Source organism: Pteropus alecto, unplaced genomic scaffold (genome assembly GCF_000325575.1).
Source record: "Pteropus alecto unplaced genomic scaffold, ASM32557v1 scaffold453, whole genome shotgun sequence".
NCBI classification, from domain to species: Eukaryota; Metazoa; Chordata; class Mammalia; order Chiroptera; family Pteropodidae; genus Pteropus; species Pteropus alecto.
Window position 1 is genome coordinate 350,964 of NW_006433510.1, and position 24,316 is coordinate 375,279.

At 34.4% G+C, this 24,316-nt stretch overlaps 1 protein-coding gene across 6 annotated transcripts in view; it reads left to right on the forward strand.

The window, feature by feature from the left end:
* LOC102888641 (membrane-bound transcription factor site-2 protease-like) overlaps positions 1–8,769 on the forward strand; it is a 48,663-nt gene extending 39,894 nt beyond the window's left edge. For 4 of the 6 annotated variants that reach the window (XM_015586588.2, XM_006908335.3, XM_015586591.2 and 1 more), the window contains one exon: positions 6,216–8,769. In XM_015586588.2, coding sequence (XP_015442074.1) covers positions 6,216–6,438 — 223 coding nt within the window. In that variant the 3' untranslated portion in view covers positions 6,439–8,769. Of the gene's footprint in view, positions 1–6,210 lie in introns of all 6 variants that reach the window. The other 2 variants (XM_015586590.2, XM_025044281.1) reach the window with 1 other exon arrangement.
* Positions 8,770–24,316: the final 15,547 nt, after the last annotated feature.

Below are 24,316 nucleotides of genomic sequence, written 5' to 3' on the forward strand. Positions count from 1 at the left end.
GATCACTGAACTGGTGTCTGTGTCTAAGTCTCTGTTTCTTTGTTATTTTCATATGTTGCTGTCAGTTTTATATCTTACATATGACTGAAATTACATAGTTCTTAACTTTTTCTCTCTGACTTATCTCTTTTAGTATGATTATCTCAACACACATGGCTGTTATATTCCATTCTATATATGTACCACAGTTGCTTTATCCAGTCATTTATCAAAGGATACTTCAGTTGCTTCCCTGTCTTGGCCTTATATATTGGTAATGCTGCAGTAAAAGTTGGGGAGTATATATCTTATATACATAAATGTTTTCAAATTTTTTAAGTAGCTACCCAGGAGAGAGATTGATAGATCATATGGTAATTCTAGTCTTAGTTGTTTGAGGCACCTCCATACTGTTTTCCATAGTGGCTATACCAATTTGCAGTCCCACCACAGTGTATAGGGTTCCTTTTTCTCCACATCTTCTCCAACATTTGTTATTACTTGTCCTGTTGTTGACAGCCATTCCCACATGAGCAAGGTGGTAATCTCATTGTGGTTGTGATTTGCCTTTCCCTAATAGCTAATGAGGGTATCTTTTCACATGACTCTTGGCCATTTATGTGTCTTCTTGGGAAGCGTCTGTTCAAGTCCTCTGCGCATTTCTTTTATTGACTTGTTGGGGTTTTTTGGTTGTTATATGAGTTCTTTGTATATTTTGGATATTAGTCCTTTATTAAAGACTATTTGCAGATATCTTCTACCATTCAGATGGTCACCTCTCTGTTTTATTGATGGTTTCTTTTGCTCTGTAGAGGCTTTTTAGTTTGCTACAGTATCATTCATTTATTTTTCCTTTTACTTCCCTTGCCTTTGAGGTCGAATAGACAAATTCCTCTCTCAAACCAAGGTCCATGATTTTAGTCCCTATGCTTTCTTCAGTGCATTTTATTGTTTCAGTTCTTATATTCAGGTCTTTGATTCATTTTGAGTTAATTTTGTTGTATAGTTACAACAGTCTAGTTTCATTCTTTTGCAGGTGACTTTTTTCCACCACCATTTATTGAAGAGATTTTTCTTTCTCCATTGTATGTTTTTGGCTCTTTTATTGAAAATTATTTGCATACATACATGGTGGTTTAGTTCTGGACTCAGTTCTGTTCCACTGGTCTGTGTGTCTACTTTCTGCCAACACCATGCTATTTGGTCACTTTGTAATAAATTTAAAGTTGGGCAGAGTGATAACTCCAACATTTTTTTTTTTTTCTCAGAATTGCTTTGACAATTTGAGATCTTTTGTAATTCCATACAAATCTGATGACTTTTTGTTCTGTTTCTTTTAAAACTGCCATTGGGTTTTTCATGCAGATTGCATTAAACAATGCATATAGTTTTGGTTAATAAAGTTATTTTAACTATGTCAGTTTTTCCAAACCATGAACACAGAATGTCTTTCTATTTCTTTGTGTCCTCAGTTTCTTTTAGTAATGTCTTAGGGTGTTCAGTGTATTGGTGTTCACATACTTCATTAGGTTAATTTCTTGGTATTTTCTTTTTGTTGCAGTTACAAAAGTAACTTTATTTCTTTTTATAAAAATTCATTGTTAGAGTATAAGAACACTGTCTATTTATGTATATTGATTTTGTATCTTATAACTTTATTGTACTTGTCTATTATTTCTAATAGTTTTTAGAGTTTTCCATATAGAGAATTATGTCATCTGCAAAGAGTTACTATTTTGAGTTTTTCATTCCCTATTTGGATGCCTTTTATTTCTTTCTTGCCTGATCATTCTAACACTTTATTGAATAATAGGGTAAGACGGGTCAGCTTTGTCTTTTTCCTAATCTCAGAAGAAAAGTTTTGTTTTTCACCATTAAACATGGTCTTTACTATGTTGAGGTACTTTTCTTCTCTTCCCATATTATTAAGCGTTGTAATCATAAATGGATGCTGTATCTGTCAAATGCTTTTTCTACATCTACTGATATGATCAGATGGTTTGTATTCTTTATTTTGTTTATGTGGTATATCACATTGATCAATTTACATATGTTAAACCATACCTGTGCCCTAGAATGAAGCTCACTTGGTCATAGTGTATACTCTTTTTAATGTATTGTTATATTCAATTTACTAATATTTTTAGGATTTTTATATCTGTATTTATCAGAGATACTGGTCTATAGTTTTTTTGTGTGTGTTTTCTTTACCAGGTGTTGGTATCAGGGTAATGTTGGCTTCATAAAATGAATTAGGAAGTATTCTTTAATTTTTTGGAAAAGTTTGAGAAGAACTGGTTTTAAATCGCCTTTGAATGTTTGGTAGAATTCACTGGTAAAGGCATCTCATCCTAGACTTTCACTTTGGGGAAGTTTTGATAATTGTTTTAATTTCCATACTGTTGATCAGTGTGCTTAGATTTTTCTAGATCTTCACTATTCAGTCTGGGAAGTCTGTATATTTCTAAGAACCTATCCATTTTTCTAGGTTATTAAACTTTGTATAATTGTTCATAGTATTCTTTTTTTCTTTTTCTTTTTATTTAGACAAGGCAACCCTTGGTTGACCTCACAGACTGCAAGGACTTTGTCACCTAACAATCCCTTATTTTTTATTTTTATGCCTACAGCACCTGGTCTTCCTAGGTGGTCTCTCATCCATGCTCAACCCTGCTTAGCTGCTGAGATCAGACAAGATCAGGCTTGTTAAGTGTTACATGGCTATAGACTTTTGCATAGTATTCTTGTATAATCTTTTGTATTTCTGCAGTATTTGTTGTAACTTCTCTTTCATTTCTGATTTTGTGTATATGTGTCCTTTCTGTTTTTTCTTTAGTGAGTCTAGGCTGCGCTTTGTCCATTTTATTAATCTTTCAAAGAACCATCTCTTTGTTGCATTAATTTTTTCTATTGTCTTCCTGTTTTCAATTTTATTTAATTCTGCTGTAATTTTTATTATTTTCTTCTGCTGGCTTTAAGCTTCATTTGTCTTTTTTCTAATTTTTTTTAAGATGTAATGTTCATTTGTTTATTTGGGATCATTCTTGTTTCTTGAGATATGACTCTGATGATATGAACTTTCCGATTATTACCACTGTTGCTGTGTACCAAAAGTTATGATATGTTGTACTTTTATTCTTGTTTCCTTATGTGTATCTCTTGACCTCACCTTTTATTTATTCTATGACCCAATTCTTAAGTAAGATGTTGTTTAATCTCCATATATATGTGGTTCTGCTTTCTTTTCACAGTTGATTTCCAGCCTCAGAAAAAATGGTTAATATGATTTCAACCTTCTATTTGCTGAGGCTATCTCTGTGTCTCAGTATGTGGTCAGCCCTTGAGAATGTTCCATGTGTCCTAGAGAAGAATGTATAAGCAGCCGTTTAGGATGAAAAGCTCTGTAAATGTCAATTAAGTCCAGTTGGTGTAATGTGTCTTTTAAGGTTGACATTATTAATATTCTCTTTGGATGATCTGGCTATAGCTGAATATTTAGGCATCTCTTATAATTGTGTTTCAGTCCATTTCTCCTTTAGTTCTGTTAGTGGTTATTTTATATATATTTGATGCTCCGTGATTGGGAGTATATATATTGATAAGTGTTAGGTCTTCATTACAAAGTGTCCATCACTGTTTCTCATTACCTTTTTTATCTTAAAGTCTATTTTGTCAGATACAAGTACAGCTCCACTGCATTTCTCTAGATAAACATTTGCTTGGAAAATCATTTTTCAGCCTTTTACATATTTCTATGTCTGTGAGCTTGTTTTCTGGAGATTTATTACTTTTTTTCATAAGCTTCCTTGTCACTTTCGTTGTTCATGGTGTTTGAAGGACTCTTTCCTGCCTGGACATTAAGCAATGTCCCCTTCTGATGCCCTGATATGCCAGTCTCTCCTACATACTTGTGGGCAGGTTTACTGTTATTTGTTGGGATGTGATTCTTGAAGGCAGTGTATGGTTTTTGTTGTTGTTGTTGTTGTTGTTGTTTTATCTAATTTGTACTATATGCCTTTCTGTTGGTGAATTCAGACCATTTACATTTAGAGTAATTATTGAAATAATCTCTATGGCCATTTTATCTTTTGATTTCTAGTAGCTTGGTGTCTTTGTTGTTTTCTTGTCCTTGTGTGTCTTTCTGTTATTTTAATTTGTAGCATTTTATGTTTTTTTTTTTCTGTTACCTCTTATTTTATATTACATGTCTCAGTTCTGGATATTTTATGTGTGGTTACCATTAAGTTTTTGTAAATGAAATTTTTATATATACAGTAGTCCTTTTTCTTCTGCATGCATCTTATCTACATTCTGCTTTGCAGGTTTGGACCTTTACTCCATTCCTTTTTCTGTTTTTGTTGTCTTGAATTATTTGTATTTATGCTATTAGTCCATTTCTAAGTAGCAGTAGCTATAGTCTTTTTTTTTTTTAAGTTTTTCTTTAATCTTTAGCTGTTATAAAATATCTAAGCTTATCTCTTCTTAATAACGGTTGCACTCTCTTGCTTTTGTTAGTCATCTTATAGTTTTGTCCTGTTGTTTCAAATAGAATGACCTCCTTCATTATTTTCTTTGATGTAGGCCTTTTGTATGTCTGAAAAAGTCTTTATTTCTCCTTCATTTCTACAGGAAAAGTTTTTTATGTATATTGTTTTCTTCTGGTAGTTTATTTCAAGCATTTGAATATTTGATTTCACGCCCTCCCTGCTTGTAAGGTTTGTGCTAAGAAGTACGATGATAATCTAATGAGTTTTCCTTATGAGGTACTGTATTATTTTCCATGGTACCTTAAGATTATTTTTTAAATTAGTTTTTACAATTTTAATATAATGTCTTAGAGAAGGACTTATTGGGTTGAGATATTTAGGTATTCTGTTTACTTCTTGGATTTGAGGATCCAGTTCTTGCCATAGTTTTGGAAATTCTCGTTAACTATTTGTTTGAATAGTCTCTCTGTTCCTTACTCCCTCTCTTCTCTTTCTGGTATACTTGTTATTCGTTTATTGCTCTTTCTCTTGGTGTCAGATAGTTCTTGAAGTTCTTTAATTTTTTTATTCTCAAGTCTTTCTTCTACTTACTGCATCATTTCCAGATTTCTATTTTTGACATGATTAATTCTTTTCTCCATCTGGTCAGCTCAATTTCCTAGGCTTGCTATTTCATTCTTCATCTGTTTTAATAAGTTCTTCACCTGTAATAGTTCTGCTTGGTTCTTTTTTAGAGTTTCAATTTTCTTTTAAAGTATTCCAGTTACTCATTGATTTTGTTTCTAAGTTCTTTGAACTATTAATCAGAATTCTCTTGCACCTGTTGAGTTTTTTAAAACATGAAATTTTGATTCGTCTTTCATTTAAATCACATATTTCTATGTATTTGAGCTTGTTTTCTGGAGACTTATCACTTTTTTTCATGAGCTTCCTTGTCACCTTCGTTGTTCATGGTGTTTGACAGATTGTTTCTCTACTTAGACTTGAAGGAGTATCCCCTTCTCATGCCCTGATATGCCAATCTCTCTTACGTACTTGTGTGCAGGTTTAGTGTTATTTGTTGGGATGCAGATTTTCAGCTCCTTATAGTTTCAAGGGGAGAGGTTAAGGGTGATTCTCATTCCACCATGCTCCTTACTTTGCTCCATAATGGAGATGATTTAAATGCATACAAATAAATTTAAAAAGCCACTCTGATATTTCTACATACCATGTGATTTCACTTAAAATATATTATAGAAAGGCAAAACTATATAAAACAAAAAATAGTAGTTGCCAGAATTTAGGGTGAAGGAGAGATAAATAGACAGAGCACAGAGGATTTTGCAGTCAGTGAAACCATTCCATTTCATATTAAAATAGTAGGTACATATCATACATTTGTCAAGACCTTCTGAATGCACACCAAAAAATGAACTCTAACGTAAACTGTGGACATGGGATAATACTGTAGGTTCATTTATCCTAACAAATATAACAGACTAGTGCAGGACAGATAGTTGTGGATATTGTATTTGTGTGAATAGGCAGTATGTGTGAATTTTTTGTTCTTCCTATTCAGTTTTGCTGTGAACCTAAAACTGCTCTAATATAAAAGCTTATTACTTTAAAAATATGAATGAATGACCTATGCTTTGGGAAGAGATTAGTAAAATCAGAGAAATTGGCTATAATTTAAAAGTTCTTTTGACTCACTGATACATGGTTTCCACTTTGTTCACATTCTTTTCCTTATCTGGGTTTGATCAGGTATCTGATTTCCCTCTCAGGAGCTCTGGCTATTGTTAATGCGGTGCCCTGCTTTGCTTTGGATGGACAGTGGATTTTAAACTCTTTCCTGGATGCTACCCTTACCTCAGTGACTGCAGACAATGATGTCAAAGATCTGATAGGGTTTTTTATCTTGCTTGGTGGCAGTGTACTTTTGGCTGCCAATGTGACCCTGGGACTCTGGTTGGTTACAGCACGCTAATATTTGCACTAATCTGATGGAATCTCTTGAATTACAATATACTGCTGTATTATAATATTTAATGCCACTCAACACTTTACTGGCACGAAATATAAAAGATTACTTAAAATTACATTTTAGCCGACAACTTTGAGCTCCATTTGTATTCAGAATATCCAAACTTTGGTGTGGGAGATAACCAAAAGAAATGAAAGTCGTAGTTACTACTTTCTAGTTTTAAAGAGTGAACATAGATATATTAAATGCTTGTGGAACAATTTATAAACAAGTAAAAGTAATGTAATACCATTTTGTGTGACTACATATTGTGTTAAAATAGTATAGAAGAAAAGAAAATTGGGTGGAATTAATCAGGAAAAACATTTTTGAAAGGATCATTAATCAGGATTTGGAGGAGACCAGACTTAAGCCAAGTAGGATAGTGAGCATTTTCTTGGCCTGTCTCTTGGTCTTTATCTTCTTTGAAAACTATTTTTAAACTTGATCGTGTATTGTTTTCTGCTCAAAAAACTGAAGCCTGATTACAAATAAATTAATAAAATATTTGCTAACATGAAACAAATTATTTGCCAAATGATGTGAAATAAATGAATAAAATAGGAAATAAGACCTATGATGTCAAGACATGTTTTACCCAACAATAGTTGCCTCTTTGTTATGTGCTTTCTGTAGTGTCATAAAGCAGTGTTAGTCCTGATAGTCACAATAAACTGCATGAAGTGTCTCATACCTGCAGTATGTGAGAAAATGGACCTAAAGTTGAACAGTAGAAGTAAGTCAGATCTTCAGAAAGGGCACAAATGTGTCCCTTCAGCATTCCTTGCTACCATTTTCCATACAGCTTTGAGGCTGTAAAACTTTCCACCTTGGACATTTTCTTTTGCGCTACTAAGGCCATATGAGGCCTGATTCCTACATTCCTGATTAAAGAAATAAGAATCTTAGGCCTTGAGCTATGTTCTGTCCTTTGTTGCTACCCTGTTTTGCTGTGCCAGATAATAAAACACCAGGTCTTTGCCTTTCATACTTCCCTTAAGCTACTTCTGAGGGTCCATGCAAGATTTTGTAGTATAATGAGAATGTTATACATGAGCACAAACATTTTCCAGATCCTGTGATCAGACTCAAGCCTGAAAGAATCCCACCTGGTTCAAGATCTCTTAGACCTGAGATACAACTATAGGAATTTGAGAAATCAGTAAGCCAGTAGAAAGAAATCAGCCTTAGAAATATATTAATATGCTATTTCTGTGATGAAGAATACATGCTACTTTTATACCCTAAAAGTAACTTCACTATGTTACAGACATTGGAGTTAACCTTTTTCAGAACATTGAGTTTTTTCAAGCACTAAAACTCATTATCTTTAATAATATCCTTTTAGATTTTAGTACAGAGTCGGATAGGTGGATGAATGGATGAATGGATGGATGAATAGGTAGATAAATATGGATCTGTATAAAATTATATTTATGTATAATTTTAACATTTTATTAAAGCAGTTAAAACCAGGACTGAAACTAGCCAAATTATTGATTTATCTAAGGAAAATAGGCATTTGTCATATTCTTAGTCATTATGGATCTCATATTAATAGCATAATAATTTTCAGATTTCTTCAGATATGTTCAGATATATAAGAAAAGCATCAAAAAAGAAAAGAAATATGTATCTCTTTGTGCATCAGGGACCAGCTTTGCATATCTGCTACAGTTCATGAGGTGTAAGTTCTTAATAAGTGTGGTTGTATTCATGATGATTAGTATTATTTATTAAATAGAAAAGTATGTTTCTTTTTGAGTAAACTATAAAATTATTATTCAATATTTATTGTAAATGTATAACAAAAAATAATTTGGAAAGTCTTTGGGGCCCTGTTGTATTCTTTATTGAAATTGTTTTGGTTTCTGTAGAGCAGTTGGAAAAATAGTTTTGAAGACTTAAGAAAGTGTTACTAACAGTTAAACTGTATTCTCAGTGTTCCTCCTCTATGCTGTTTACATTTTACCTCCAGGCTACAAAGAATGTATATATTCTTTTCAGCATTTCAGTTTGCAAAGACTTATAGTTAAACTTGACTTTTTGATAATTGCTCTTATAGGTCATTGTCCTAAGAGTAAGCTGTATATATGTGCTTTCTGGATATGTGGCTCTCAGTCATTTGTCCGTAGATATTTATTTGAATATCCACATACTAATGGTACACAACTTTATTTTTCTATGTATCATTTGACTGTGCTGTAGTTCAGTCTTAACTTCAGCTTTAACTTGAAGATATCTTAATTATTAAATTTGTTGCCAATAAGGAAATAAACGTGTTCCAGAATCTTAGCTTTACTATTATCAGTATTTTTTTGTGCCTTTTAAAATTTGTACATTATTGATTTCTTTGTTTTACTTACAGTAACATCTTAATTACTTATGCATTGCTAATTCTAAAAGTAGCATTCAGCTTTCATTTAAGAAATTCTACTTAAAAGTGTGTTTGTCCAAGAAAAATATTTTTTTTTAAATGATATTTATGTGCTCTAACTACTATTTAGGAAATGGCCTATTTATGAGAGGACTGTTATTTTTCCTTTTTATTTGTGCCTGAGAGAGATCTTTTGTAAGTTAGTGTTTGTTTTGGGAACTCTCAAATAAATAGGTTAAGTAAGGAAAGTCAATAAGTAATTAAAGTATTTTAACTATTATACTCATTAACTTCTGGTCTAGAACTAGAAGTTTACTCTACAAACACATATTCTCTCTCTGTTGCAAAGAATATCAATACAGTTAAAATAGGCTGATAATTTAGCACATATCCTGATACATTAACCTGTTTTCCCCCTTTTGTTCTCTGATTTCATTATACTACAGTTGGGAACAAGAATAGTAGATAATATAAATTGTTTTTTTATTTCTTTTTAATTTTGATCAAACTTCCAGTACATGTGTGCTTTAGTAAAATTTAAGTCTTTGAGTAAATGAGCATGTAATTTAAAAAAGTGGGAAGAGAGAATATATTTTTTAATAACCATATTGTATAGATGTAGATGTGAACAAAATCAACTCTTGGCCTAGACTTCTTTCAAGCTCGGACATTTCACTAATACCACTCATTAGCAAGCATATCAAAGCTTTTTAGTTAATGATTATCTACCTCCTTAAAATGTAGTGACATTATTAGTTATAGCCAGAATGTCATGACAACCAAGATCAATACCAAATTAATGATAGTATCGATCATAACTAATCTATAACAAGACCACCAGAAGATATGGAACCTGTCTATACTTCATTCTTTGTCCTTCTGACTTGTTATTCATTAGTATCTGTGTTAAACTATTAAAAGAACTACTGCAATGGGTTTGTTATCAGTGCAGAATTGTTGGATCATCTGTTTCTCCCTGACACAATCTCCCCATAAAATGACATTCTAACTTTTTCATTGCCTATTTGGATGCCTTTTGTTTCTTTCTTTTGCCTGATTGCACTTGCTAAGACCTCCAATACTATATTGAATAACAGTGGTGACAGTGGACAGCCTTACCTTTTTCCTGATCTTAGAAGGAAGGTTTTTAGTTTTTTACCATTAAATGTGATATTACCTGAGGGTTTGTCATATATGGGCTTTACTATGTTGATGTATCTGTTTTTTTAAGTGTTTTCATTATAAATCGTTGCTGTGTTTTGTCAAATGCTTTTTCCACATCTCTTGACATAAACATTATTTCAATAGTGCTCTACCAGTTTCTGGTACAATTATGTTTGTCTCTCTCTGACTTATTTCACTAAGCATAATACCCTCTAGGTCCATCCATGCTGTTGCAAAAGGTAAGATTTCATTCTTTTTATGGCCAAGTAATATTCCATTGTATATATGTACTATAATTTTTTTTTATACAGTTGTCTGTTGATAGGCACTTAGGTTGCTTCCATATATTCACTATTATAAATAATGCTGCAATGAACATAGGGACGCATATATCTTTTCAAATTAGGGTTTTGATTTTGCCAGATAAATACCCAGAAGTAGAATTGCTGGATCATAAGGCAGTTCTATTTTTTCTATTTACTTTTTGAGAAAACTTCAAACTATTTTCCATAATGGCTGCACCGATTTGCAAAATGAACAAGTGTTCCCTCTTCTCCACATCCTCTCCAACACTTTTCATTTGTTGATTTCCTCATGATGTTTATTCTGAGAAAGTGTGATGATTCTCATTGTGGTTTTAATTTGCATTTCTCTGATAATTGGTGATGTCGAGCATTTATCATATATCTGTTGGTCATTTGTATGTCCTCTTTAGAGAAATGTCTGTTGAGGTCCTCTGCCTATTTTTTAATTGAATTTTTTTGGGGGTGTTGAGTTGTATGAGTTCTTTATAAGTTTTGAATATTAACCCGTTATTGAATGTATTATTGGTGAATATCTTCTCCCATTCAATAGGTTGTATATTTGTTTCAGCAATGGTTTTCTTTGCTGTTGAAAAACTATTTAGTTTGGTGTAGTCACATTTGTTTATTTTTTCTTTTGTTTACTTTGCTGAAGGAGATGTATTGGAAAAATATGAGTAATTTTAGTCATATTTTTAGTCAAATCAGAGAGTTTACTGCCTATTTTTTCTTCTATTTTTTATGGTTGGGTGTCTTTTATTTAACTATTTAATCCACTTCGAGTTTATTCTTGTATATATGTAAGAAGAGGGTCCAGTTTCTCTAATTTTTTTTGACATATTTTTTCAGTATTCCCAGTGCCATTTATTGAATAGACTATCTTTACTCCACTGTATATTCTTGTTCAAATGTCACAGATTAATTGACCATGTTGGCATGGATTTATTTCTGGGCTCTCAGTTCTCTACCATAGATCTATGTGTCTGTTTTTATGCCACTTCCATGTTGTTTTGATTACTATGGCCTAGGAGTATGGTTTGATATCAGCATGCACGACTCCTCTAACTTTGTTGTTTCTCAAGATTGCTGTGGTTATTCAGGGTCTTTCATGGTTTCATTTTAGAATTAAATTTTAGGATTAAAATTCTGGTAAATTTCAGGATTATTTGTGTGAGTACTCTGAAAAATGTCATTGCTATTTTGATAGGAATTGCATTAAATCTATGGGTTATTTTGGATAATATGGACATTTTAATAATTATTGTTCCTATTTATGAGCATGGATATGCTTCAATTTATTTGAACTTTCTGTTTCTTCAGTGTCTTATAATTTTTTGAATACATATCTTTTATCTACTTGACTAAATTTATTTTTATGTATTTTTAATGCAATTGTAAATAGAACTGTTTCTTATTTCTCTTTCTGATAATTCATGATGATGTATAAAACTAAAGCTGATTTCTGAATATTAATTTTGTATCCTGCTACTGAATTTATTTCTCAGTTTTTCTAGTTTATTGATGGAATCTTTGGGTTTCTCTCTTTATAGCATCATGTTATCTGTAAATAACAGTTTTACTTGTTGCTTCCTAGTTTGGATGCCTTTATTTCTTTTTCTTGCCTGATTGCTATGACCAGGACTTTCAATACTGTGACAAATAAAAGTGGTAAAAGTGTACATCCTTGTCTTATTCCTCATCTTAAGGAAAATGCTTTTAGCTTTTCCTCATTGAGTGTAATGTTGGCTCTGAGTTTGTCTTATAAATAGGCCTTTTTTATGTTGAGGTATGTTCCCTCTATTCCCACTTTGTTGACAGTTTTTGTCATAAACTGGTACTCGATTTTCTCAAACATCTTTTCTGCATCTGTTGATATGTTCGCTTTTTATATTTCATTTTCTTTGTGTGGTGTATCATATTAATTGATTTGTGGATATTGAAGCAAACTTACCCTCAGATAATCAAAAAATCCCAGTTGATCAAGGTAAATTATCTTTTCAATGTATTTCTAAATTCGACTTGCTGATATTTTGTTGAGGATTCATCAGAGATATTGGGCTATAAATTAAATATTTTTAATGTCTTTGGTTTGAAACCACTGTAAGAGTAGCCTCATCAAACAAGCTTGGGAAACCTTCCTCCTCTCGAATTTCTTGGAATAGGTTGAGAATAAAATGTATTAACACTTCCTTAAATATTCAGAAAAGTTCCCTCATAAAGCTATTCAGTCCAAGACTTTTGTTGGAAGTTTTTAACTGATTCGATTTTGTTAGTTGTAATCAGTTGGTTCCGATTGTTTCTTTTTGACTCAGTCTTAGGAGATTGTTTCTAGGAACATATTCATTTGTTTCAGATTGTCCAATTTGTTGGCATATAATTGCTCATAGTATTTTTTTATAATCCATTGTATTTCTGTGGCGTCACTTCTCACATCTTCATTTCTAATTTTATTTATTTGGTGCTCTTTATTTCTTGATGAGTCTGGTTAAAGATTTATCTATTTTTGTCATTATTTTTCAAATAACCAGCTCTGGGTTTCACCGATCTTTCGTATTGTTTTTCTAGACTCTATGTTGTTTATTTCCATTCTAATCTTTATTATTTCCTCTCTTCTACTTACATGGAGCTTTGTTGTTTCTTAAGATTAAATTGTTCATTTGAGATTTTTCTAATGTCTTGGCATAAATCTATACTGCTATTAATTTTTCTCTTAGAACTGCTTTCACTGTGTCTCATAGATTTGGGGTTATTGTGTTAATATTTTCATTTGCTTCAAGGTATCTTTTGATTTTTTCCCTGATGTTATTGTTAACCCATTCATTGTTTAGCACTGAGTTATTTAGCCTCCATATGTTTGTATGCTTTTCAGTTTGTTTTTTTTTCTTGTAAATGATTTTAAATTTCCTTTCATCGTGGTGAGAGAGACACTTAATATAATTTCAGTTTTCTTAAATTTATTCAGGTTTTTTCTGTGTTCTAACATGTTCTCTGTCCTGGATAATGTTTCATGTACACTTGAAACATGGATATTCTGCTGCTTTGGGGGAAAATGCTTTAAAAATCCCAACTAAATCTATCTGATCTAATGTGTCATTTCAGGCTGCTTTTCCTTGTTGACTTTCTGTCTGGAAGATATATCTCTTGATATCAGTAGGATGTTAAAGACCCTTCCTATGCCTGTATTTTTGTCAGTCTCTCCCTTTTTGCCAGTTAATATTTGCTTTATATATGTAAGTGCTCCTATGTTGGGTGCATAAATATTTACAAAGGTCCTATCTTGTTGTAAAATTGATCCTTTTCTCATTATGAAATATCCTTCTTTATCTCTTGTTATAGCCTTTGTTTTAATGTCTATTTTGTCTGATATAAGTATTAGTACCTAAGGTTTTTGTTTATTTCCATTTGCATAAAATATTTTTCCTTTCTCTTTATTTTCATCTCTGTATTTCTTTTTTTTTTTAAATGAGTCTCTTGTAGACAGTATATGTAAAGGTCCTGTTTTCTTATCCATTCAGCCAACCTTATGTCTTTTGATATGGAGCATTTAAATTTACATTTAAAGTGATTATTAATAGGTACATGGTTATTGCCAATTTATTAGTAGTAGTTATGAATTTTTTTGCCACTTCTTTTTACAGAGGTCCCTTTAACATTTCTTGTAATACTGGCTTCATGGTGATGAATTCCTTAATGTTTTCATTATCTCTTTCTCAGTTTTAAATGATAGTTTTGCTGGGTGGAGCAGTCTTAATTGTAGGTCTTTGCGTTTCATCATTTTGAATAGGTACTACTGATTTCTTCTGTCCTACAAAGTTTCTTTTGAGAAATCAGCTCACAATCTTATGGGAGCTCCCATGTAAGTAACTAACTGCTTTTCTCTTCCAGCTTTTAGGATTCTTTGTGTTTACCTTTTGGCATTTTAATTATGATGTGTCTTGGCGTGCGCCACTTTGGTTCATCTTGACTGGGGCTCTCTGAGCTTCCTGGGATTTTAAGTCTGTTTCCACCATGATATTATAGATGTTCTCAGTCATTATTCTTCAGATAGATTTTTGAATCCTTGCTCTCTCTTTTCTCCTTTGGTACCCTTTAAGATGCAAATATTGGTACGCTTAATTTTTTTCAGAGGCCTCTTACACTATCTTCATTTTTAGTTTATTTTTATTTTTGTTGTTTCTATGGCATGTTTTCTGCTACCTTGTCTTCCTGATTGGTAGCATAAAACATTGTTCATTCAACCTTCTGCTTCATCTAGTCTGCTGTTGTATTCTTCTAGTCTGTTTTTCCTTTCTGACTGTATTTTTACTGGTTTCTGTGGGTTTTTATATGGTAACTCCATCTTTGTTGAAGTTCTTAGTAAGTTTCTTGAGCATGTTTAGAAACAGTGTTTTGAACTTTGTGGTAGGTTGCTTGCTTCCATTTTATTTAACTTTTTCTGAATTTTTATTTTTTTCTTTCATTTGGGACATTTTTTTTGCTTCCTCATTGTGACTTCCTCTCTGTGTGTGATTTCATGTATTGAGTAGATATTTCATGCCTCTCGGTTTTCACTGGTGACTTCAGTATGTATTATGTATGGCCCAGTGGCACAGTACCTCTGATCACCTGTGCCTTGTTCTCCATAAGTATCCCTTATGTGGGTTGTGTGTGCCCTCCTTTTGTATGTGAGTGATATTTTCACTTGGAACATAAGTGTGAGATACTGACTTTCAGACTGACTGGCTGTGAGGATTGACCATGCTTGCAATGTATGAGCTGCTGTGTGGAGTATTGACCCTTTGAAGGGGGATTTGCCCCAGTGGGTTTGTGTCCCTGTTGACACTGCCATTTTGGTGTGCTGCTTGTAGGGTTAATAAGGTAGTACTCTGTTGTGGTCTAAAGTTGGCTTCTAGGTCTAAAACTGAGGCCTTTTGGGAAGGGACTCCTGTACAGGCCAAGGTTCTCTATGGCTTGTGACCAGCCAAGAGCTACCTGGTAGGAGCTACAAAGCTTTCTGCAGTTGGTGCTACCTCTTCTGACCTGGAGGCGTGTGATAGAGGCCACACCAAGGTTGGCTGTCACCACTACTGGGTGTGGGGCAGCTTGGAAAAAAGCCCAGGGTACCCTGAGGCCTGAGGCCACCTACTGACTGCCTCAGCTGCTAAAAGAGTCTCTCATGGAAGTAAAGTGGGTGTTATAGAGTCCCAAGTGGACACTGGGGATAGGGAGATTAAGTATTCATTCACCATGTTAATACTAGGAAAAGTATTAGAGCACACTGTGCCCACCCACCCAGCACCCTAGGCTTACAGACTGCAGAGAGTTATCTGAGACAGACTACAGCATGGGATGAAGCAAGATGCCTGCCACTGGAAATACCTCTGATGTATTCAAGCCAAAGCTTGCCATTTGCTGCTGAAAGAGCCTTAGGCTGTACCAACATTTCTTTTAAGATAAGTCTAATGATGTTGAACTTTCTCAGCTTTTGTTTGCTTTGAAAATTCTTTATTTCTTCTTTTCTTCCAAAGGACAGCTTTGCCTGGTAATCTTTCTTGATTTTTTTCCCCCTGGGAACATTTTGTATATATTATCCCTTTATCTCCTGGCCTGAAAAGTTTCTGTTGAGAAATCTGTTAATCTCAAGAGGGCTTTCTTCTATGCTATGAGTCACTTTCCTTTTGCTGCTTTAAAAATTATCTTTTTATATTTGACTATTGACAGTTTAGTCATACACTTGATACTTAAACATGGGGTAGGAGCACTGACTTCTCATGCAGTCAACCGTCTGCAGATACAGATTCCCAACATAAGTGCATATATTCTTTGCATGTTTTATTTATCAAAATATAATTGACATATAACATTATATTTTAGACATGCAACAGTATTCAATATTTGTATGTATTGTGAAATAATCATCACAATGAGTCTAGTTAACATCCACCACCACACAGAATTACAATTGTTTTCTCACGATTAGGACTTTTAGGATTTACTCATTCATCTACTTTCAAATATTTCATAGAGTATTATGAACTATAGTTACCTTGCTGTACATTTCATCCCTATGACTTATTATAAGTGGACATTTGAACATTTGACCTGTTTTACCCATTTTCCCCACCCTACTACCTTATCTCTGGCAACCAACAATCTATTCTCCATATCTATGAACTTGTGTTTTTTTTCTTTTGTTAGATTTCACATATAAGTGAGATCATGTGGTATTTGTCTTTCTGATTTATTTCACTCGACATAATACCCTTAAGGTCCATCCATATTGTTGCAAATGGCAAGATTTTCTTTTATTGGCTAAATAATATTCCATTGTATATATGGTTTCTTTATCTATTTATGCATTGAGGGACACTTAGGTTGCTTCGGTGTCTTAGCTATTGTAAATTGTGCTTCAGAGAAGAGAACATGGGTGCATATATCTTTTTGAGTTAGTATTTTTATTTCCTTTAGATTAATACCTAAAATCGGAATTGCTGGATTATACGTTTTTCATAGTCGTTATGCTAATTTACATTCCCACTAACAATACATAAGAATTAACTTCCTCCACATCCTCACCAATACTTGCTACCTCTTGTGGTTTTGGTAATCAGGCAGCCATTTTAATAGATGTGACTGTGGTTTTGGTTTGCATTTTCCTAATGATTACTGATGTTGAGCATCTTTTTATATAAATGTTGGCCGTTGGTATGTTTTCTTTTGGAAACCTCTGTTCATTTCTTAATTAATTTTTTTTCTCTTGTATTGTATGAGTTCTTTATGTATTTTGGAAATTAAGCTCTTATTAGATATGTGATTTGCAAATGTTTTTTCCCATTCAGCAGACTGCCTTTTCATCTTTTTGGTTCTCTTTGCTATGCAGAATGTGCCTATTTTGGTACAATTAGTAGTAGGTTAGAGATGCCTCGCAACGTGAGATAAACCAATATTTTTAAACTTACATATACAATTTTATAGAATAACATTATTTTTAAATAAAAATATAATGGTTTTTTACTTGCCTTATGATAGCCTATAAGCTTATTTTTTGTGCTGGGCACTTACCTCCTGTAACAGGCTAAGTTAAGCTTAATACAGATCTCAAAATTCAATTCTTCACATTTTATCATCATCTTTAGTGATTATAGTTCATAAATCACCTAAAATAAGTTAATAGCATATACCTGCTTTCCCCAAAATTAAGACCTTTATTTATTGCTTCATTGTACCTTATTGACAAAATGCACACACACATAAACCTTTATTTATGCTCATTTTATCAGTAGAAATCAGGTTAAACATGGAAATCTCACCTAGAATTTATATCTTAGTATCTTGCTTTTGCTGTTTGCTCTTTATTCAAAGTGTAATTGTTTCAATAAATAATGCAGTCTAACCTGTTTTCTAATGTAGAAGTTTTTGTGACTTTTAACCAACAATAGTTTTGTATCTGTGATCAACCCTACATTGTTTCATAGAAAACCTTGGGCAAATAAATTGAGTGGTGCTAAACCACTGCCATCTGGTGGGAATTTTGTGTATAACACCACATCGCGTGGTGTTATACGCGATGTGGTGTTATACACAAAAGGGCCTCTGACTCATTTGTTTATTTTAAATTAGCTGTTTGGATATAATGTTATAGAAACTGCCTTTCTGAGAAATATTAATATTCTTCAGTAAATTCACACTTGCTCCAAATTCAAAGATCAATGGCTCTCAAAAATATGGACTGTTAGCATAAACATAATTTGGGGACTCATGAAAAATACAAATTTTAGGGTTATACTCCAGACTTCCTGAGTCAGAAATCTGTGTTGTAATACACACTGTACTTTGCGAACCACCACAACAATAAATTCTAGAAAGATAGAAATTGGATCTTAAATATCTTCAGAGTGTATTATAGTGTCCAGTACATAATACTTACAAAATAATACTTGCAATGATCCCTTAAATTATTCTTTATTCCACTTTTGGTCCTTTCTCTGGGTTTAATTAAGCTTTTCAAAATTATTCCAAGTATGATAGACCAAGTGTAGTAGACCCCTAAGGATATCAACACCCAAATCCCAGGAATTTGTAAATATGGTACCTTAATGACTGAAAAAAAAAAAAAGAAGGCCTTGCAGAAGTGGTTAAGGATGTTAAAATGCAGAGAGTAGCAATCATGAATGTTCTTATAGAGAGAGGCTGAAAGAGATTTAAAAATACAAAAGAAGAGAAAATAGTTTTACCACAGAGCAGAGGTTGAAGTGATACAGCCACAATTTAAGGAATGCTAGCAACCCCCAAAAGCTGGAAGAGGAAACAAATTGTCCACTAGAGACACTGATGGCAGCAAGACCCTGTATATACCTTGGTAAGCCAAGTGAAAAAATTCTGAGCTTTAGAACTGTGAGAACACATCTTTCTGTTTTAAAGCAACTAAGTTTGTGTTGATTTATTTCCACATTCTTGGGAAAGTTATACACGGAAATGATGAAGAAGGGTGGATAGAGATTTAACAGTGGGTAATCTTCTGACAGAATTAACACCAGTGGAAGGCCTATAAAATGGTTTGATGTTTCTTTGTGCCAGCAGGAACTTCAAGTTCTCATATTAATCCACACACACCCCTTAGCAATGTGTTAAAAATTTTGTTGCTTAATGCTTTTATAGATAGTGTGTTTTTCAGCATTAAGTTGTTGCGCAGAATGTAGGCTGTTTGTGTGATAGTTAAGTTCTCTGATGAGTTCATGAGCAGCGTTAATTTGTAGAGTTTGGTGTTTTAAAAATGGGGACAAGCTCATTCCAGCACTCTTCACATCTGAATTAAAGCAGAAATTCTCTAGGCATTAATTCTCAAAGTTCTTTCAAAACACAATACAAATATTTTTAATAAGCCCCAATATTCATGTATCTGTGAAGTGACAGGAATGTTAACTTTATTGAAAACTCTCAAGAAGAGAGGTTAAAATACATGAAAAGAATTTCAAAGAAGTAAATTTCAAATCAGCTGGCTGTAATGAACCAAGGTTGAGATACTGATGAAAATTACAAAAATTGATATTCGGATCTATGCCCCAGATAGTAAGTGACTTCAAAATGTGGAACAGAGTTCGTTGAATTAGCAAGGCAGGTAGGAATCGTCCACAATTGGGGGAAAAAGGGGAGGGGCAGGATGTTGCTAACACAGTCCACAACAGAGAACAAGTAAAAACAGCCAAATATCTAATCTTTAGGGGATGGGAATATGAATGACAGTAATACAGTGACAGTATTAAGCGCTCAGCTGATACGTGTTGAGTTCTTCCTACATGCCAAAAATGTGGAAGAGCCAGACATGTACTATGCTTTTGGTCTTCCGTCAGTTATATAGGAAAACAAAGCAATCGCTACCCCAGCACTACACGGGGAATCTGAGAGACGTAAGTAAACAACCAGCCAAGGTGACACTCAGTGGCTGTTGGCCATGCCAAGCCCATGCAAGCTTCACATGGTGCTGGCTCTCCTGCCCTTTCCGTCTCACTGACCTGCGGGCGGGAAACTAATCACCTAGTCCTGGGTGCGGTGGCAGCGGCGCGCTGGTGGCGTGACGATTTCATGCCACAAAAGAACCTACACAGTTCATGTAACGATGGCTCTGATACACTGCGTTTTTAGCACTGAACTGTAGCACTAGTTTCCATCTTCTGTCCCAAACTAGGACGATGCCCCCTGTATGGTTTCTGTAGTTTCTGAAGCACAAGTTTTCCCACTAGGAGCTCTGGATTTCACGTGGGTGAACATCGCAGGGGCAAGTCCGCGGACACGTCAGGAGAGCCTGGGCAGGTCAGGTCAGCAAGCTTCAGCAGCAGCTGCAACAGACACCGCAGTGCGTTCTCCATACATCCTCCGTTTATCCTAGGTACAGAGCTAGTATAAGTCACTGTCAAGTAAGCAGAAGCACTGCGTGACACTTTCGGGCCCGCCCGTGAGGTGCCCCGTTGAGTCCTGCTCTACCCTCCTTTCACTTCTGACTGGGTGCGGACATGTCCAGAGAACTTGCCATCTACCTACTGAAAACAGATGGCAACAAGACGGAAGGAGCTGGAAGTCCTGAGTCACTCACTGAAAGACACAACATAAGGAAGAAATAGACCTATATTGTGTTCAGTCATGATTTTTCCTTTTGTCACAGCAACTGCTGATCCTAGAATGAACACAAAACTCTTGTGGGTTTTTGGTTGGAATCATATTAAATGGAGGGGAATTACCAGTTTACAACATCTCATTCATAAATGTACTCTAACAAAAAAGAACAAAACCCTTTACCCATCTTCCTATCCCCAACCCCCTCCACCACCCGGCCTCTGGCAACCGCAATCTATTCTCTGTATCTATGAACTTGGGTTTTTAATTCTATATATTCATTTAGATATTTCTAAGATTCCACATACAAGAGAGATCATCTCTATTGATAAACTGAGTTTTTGTGACTTTCAAAGATGCTCTTTTTTTTTTTTTTCCACAGTAAAGGTCTTGCTTATCTTCTTTTAGATTCATTCTTTTGCACCACTATTGTTTTTCTTGCCCTTGTATCACTTTTCTTTCTTTTTTTTTAAACATTTTTTTTTAAAAAGCTGTCACTGGTGTGTACAAATGCACTTGGGTTTTATTTTTTAAATATCACCTTTGACATATAATTTGGATATCCTAAAATGCTGTCAGTTAAGGTATGCAGTTTGAAGAATTTCAGTAAATTTATATCATTGTAGAACAACGACCACAATTCAGTCTTAGAATGCACCCCCTCAGGGCAAAATGTGCCCATTCACAGTCATTCCCCATGCCCACTCCCAGCACTGAGCAACCACTGCTCTACTTCTGTTTCTACACTGCTGTCTTTTGCTTCACAGAAGATATTTTCTTCATGCCAAATACATCAGGAACTTTTTAAGTTGCACCTGAAAGAAGCCTCATGGGTTAGAAGGGGCCCATAACCCTGGCAATGGCTTCTATGGCAATCAGAGAAGACTTCAAGGAAGACTACTTATCAAATAAATTGCACAGGCTCATTAGGTAGAGTTTCAGGCTCTGAACGAAGCCCAAGAAATCCTCTCACCAGAGATATCTGACATGAGGATCTTGTGCTTTGTACAGGTCCTACACTATTTCAAACACTTTAAGAATATTCACACATTCAGTCCTCATAACAGCCCGATGATAGATGACCAATTACCATCCACATTTTATAGACAAGGGAACTGAGCACAGAAGATTATGTAACTTGCCTGAGGTCACATCGATATAAATGGCAGAGCCAGGATCCAAAGCCCTTGCTATTGACACAGTGCTTGCTGGCTCAGTACTGGGTGGCATTTCTTCTCAGCAAAAGAGTAGCAACATCTCAGATAAGAACAAGCTGAAGGATTAAACACCACCAAATCAGCATTATAAAAATGTTAAAGAACTTTCTTTAAAAAGAAGGGAAAACTAAAAAATAAGAAAATATTGCAAATAAAAAATTTTCACTGACAAAGAGAAACACATAATAAAGCAGAGGACTGACCAACACTAAAGCTCTCCTTCACCAGGCCAAAACAATAAACTACAGTGGTTCCCAAACAAATACAAAAAGACTGGAGGACTGTTCCTCAGGTATAGCAGTACCTGTAACTGCCATGTTGTAAGGGAAAAATGTCAATCAAATCATCCTTATGTTTCCATGACTACCAAGGCTGATCAGTTGGACTTCTGAGTAGCAATCCTGTGCCCAGAGATTCCTTAAACGGCCAGATGCCAGAGTGTGCAACATCCTTTGAAGCCTTGACAAGTCTTTCAAGAATAGAAATTTCTTTGGAGGTCCTAGACCAAAGAGTGATTGTGATTCATGAGAGTCTTAAGTAGGAACACTGTAAGAAAGGCCACAGCTGCTGTCAGGAAGACATGTCTTGATGGGATCCAAGGTCATCAGGAATGTGCCTTCCTGAAATGTCCTTGGACAAGAAGCCTTGGTAAATATTAACACAAGCTCAATGTGTGGCTTTCTTGTGTTTCAGTTGCAAAGGTCAATCCCATTCTCCTTGCTCTCTACTTTAAATATGGCTCTTACCTGACTATACTTTCACCTATAAATTTATACAGTTTTAGTGTAAGACTTTCTTCTAGAAACTCACACAAAGAAGCATGAACTAGGGGTAGAAGTTGACAGAAAAGGGAGAGAAGGGAGATGGTAAATAAAGAACAAGGGGAAGAGATATGTGGTTTTCTTTTTTATTTTTAATTCCTGTTGCAGTATAATATTAAAAGAGTAAAATATGGATCTTTGGAAGTATGGCAGAGTAAGAGATGTCTTCAGATGTCTCCTCTTGAAACAACAATCAACCGAAATCTAAAACTCAACAAAAACACCCAAACTGCACATCAACATGTTTGAGCATGGGATCTGAACATAAGAGCTACCACAGGTCAGAACCCTGGGTGTTGAGCAGTGGACTGGGACAAATAAAGAAGCTGCCTTTCTCAGCCACCACAGCTCCTTGTAGGAGGAGGGGAAGGGAAGGAGCAGTGAGTTCCCTGAACAGCCTGGCCTGGGAAAGCTGTAAGTTCCTTGCACCAGTAGCAGGGACCAGTCATCAGGACAGCAAGCAGAGAAGTGGGACAACACAAAAATAATTGATTTTTATCCACCACAGATGCTGAGCCACAGATCCCAACCCCCAATCCAGAAGGCCCTTTCTCCCATACACTACGAGACCGAACACAGGAAGCCCCAGGGGCTTATATATAAAAGGCATTTTTAAGGCTCTATATAAACCAGGGATCCAAGAGGTTTGATGCCACTTATTGGAAACCAAAAGAAAAGCAATTTCTTTGCAGCAGGCTAAAGAGAGACTTTTATATAATAAATCTTTCTGGAAAAAAGCAGAATACATTTCCATTAATGTGCAGGCAGAGAAATAGTCCATTAATCACCATGAACAAGGCATCTCAGAAAGAAAGAGAAAGTTTTCCAGAAAATAAACTTACAGACATAGAAATATGCAACTTAAGTAACAGAGAATTCAGGGTGATAACTTCTGAAAAAACTCAGTGAGTTCCTACATTAGTCATATCAACAATTTCAGAAATTGCAAAAACAGCTAGATGAGTAGAGGAAGGAGATTGAAACCTTCAAAAAGAACCAAATAGAAATTCTTAAGATAAAATTAAAAAAAAAAAAGAAACAAAACACTGCAAGAGTTGAAAAATGAAATTGCAAGCTTGGGAAATAGAGTTGACCAAATGGAGGAAAGGATCAGTGATACCGATGACAGAAATCAACAAATAAATCAGAAACAAGAAAGAAAACAAAGATTGAAAAATAATGAAAAAGAAATACAAGAACTAGCTGATACCATCAAGAGAGAAAACATAATAATGAGCATCATCAAAAATGAGGAAAAAGAGCAGGGACTAGAAAGCATTTTCAGACAAGTAGTTGATGAGAACTTCTCACCTTTAAGGAATGAGCTGGAGCTCAGAATCCAAGAAGTCAAAGAACGCATTGTATTCTCCAGGACACATTGTATTAATATTATCAAAATTCAATATCAAAAACAGAATTCTCAGGGCAGACAGAGAGAAGGAAATAGTAACTTATAAAAGAAAACACAATAGATTATCCTTGAACTTCTCAGCTCAAACTTTATGAGCCAGAAAGTAATGGGATCAAATATTTAAACTATTAAATGAAAGGAACTACTAGCCTAGAATAATGTATATAGCTAAGCTCTCCTTTAGACATAAAGGAGAAATAAAGACCTTTCTGACATACAAAAATTGAGGGAATTCTCCAGTACGAAACCTGCACTACAGGAAATACAGAAAGGGGTCAGGTCACTTAAAATTATAAAAAAAAAAAAATACATAATTAGAAGTAAAATAATTATCAGGAATATAGAAGCAGAGAAGTGCAACCTGTACTATGAACGGGGCATTTTAAGCTTAAATAATAAAAAGAGAATTCCTATAGCAAGATAGTAATGAATGTTCAGCATACCTAGGGACAAACTGAGAT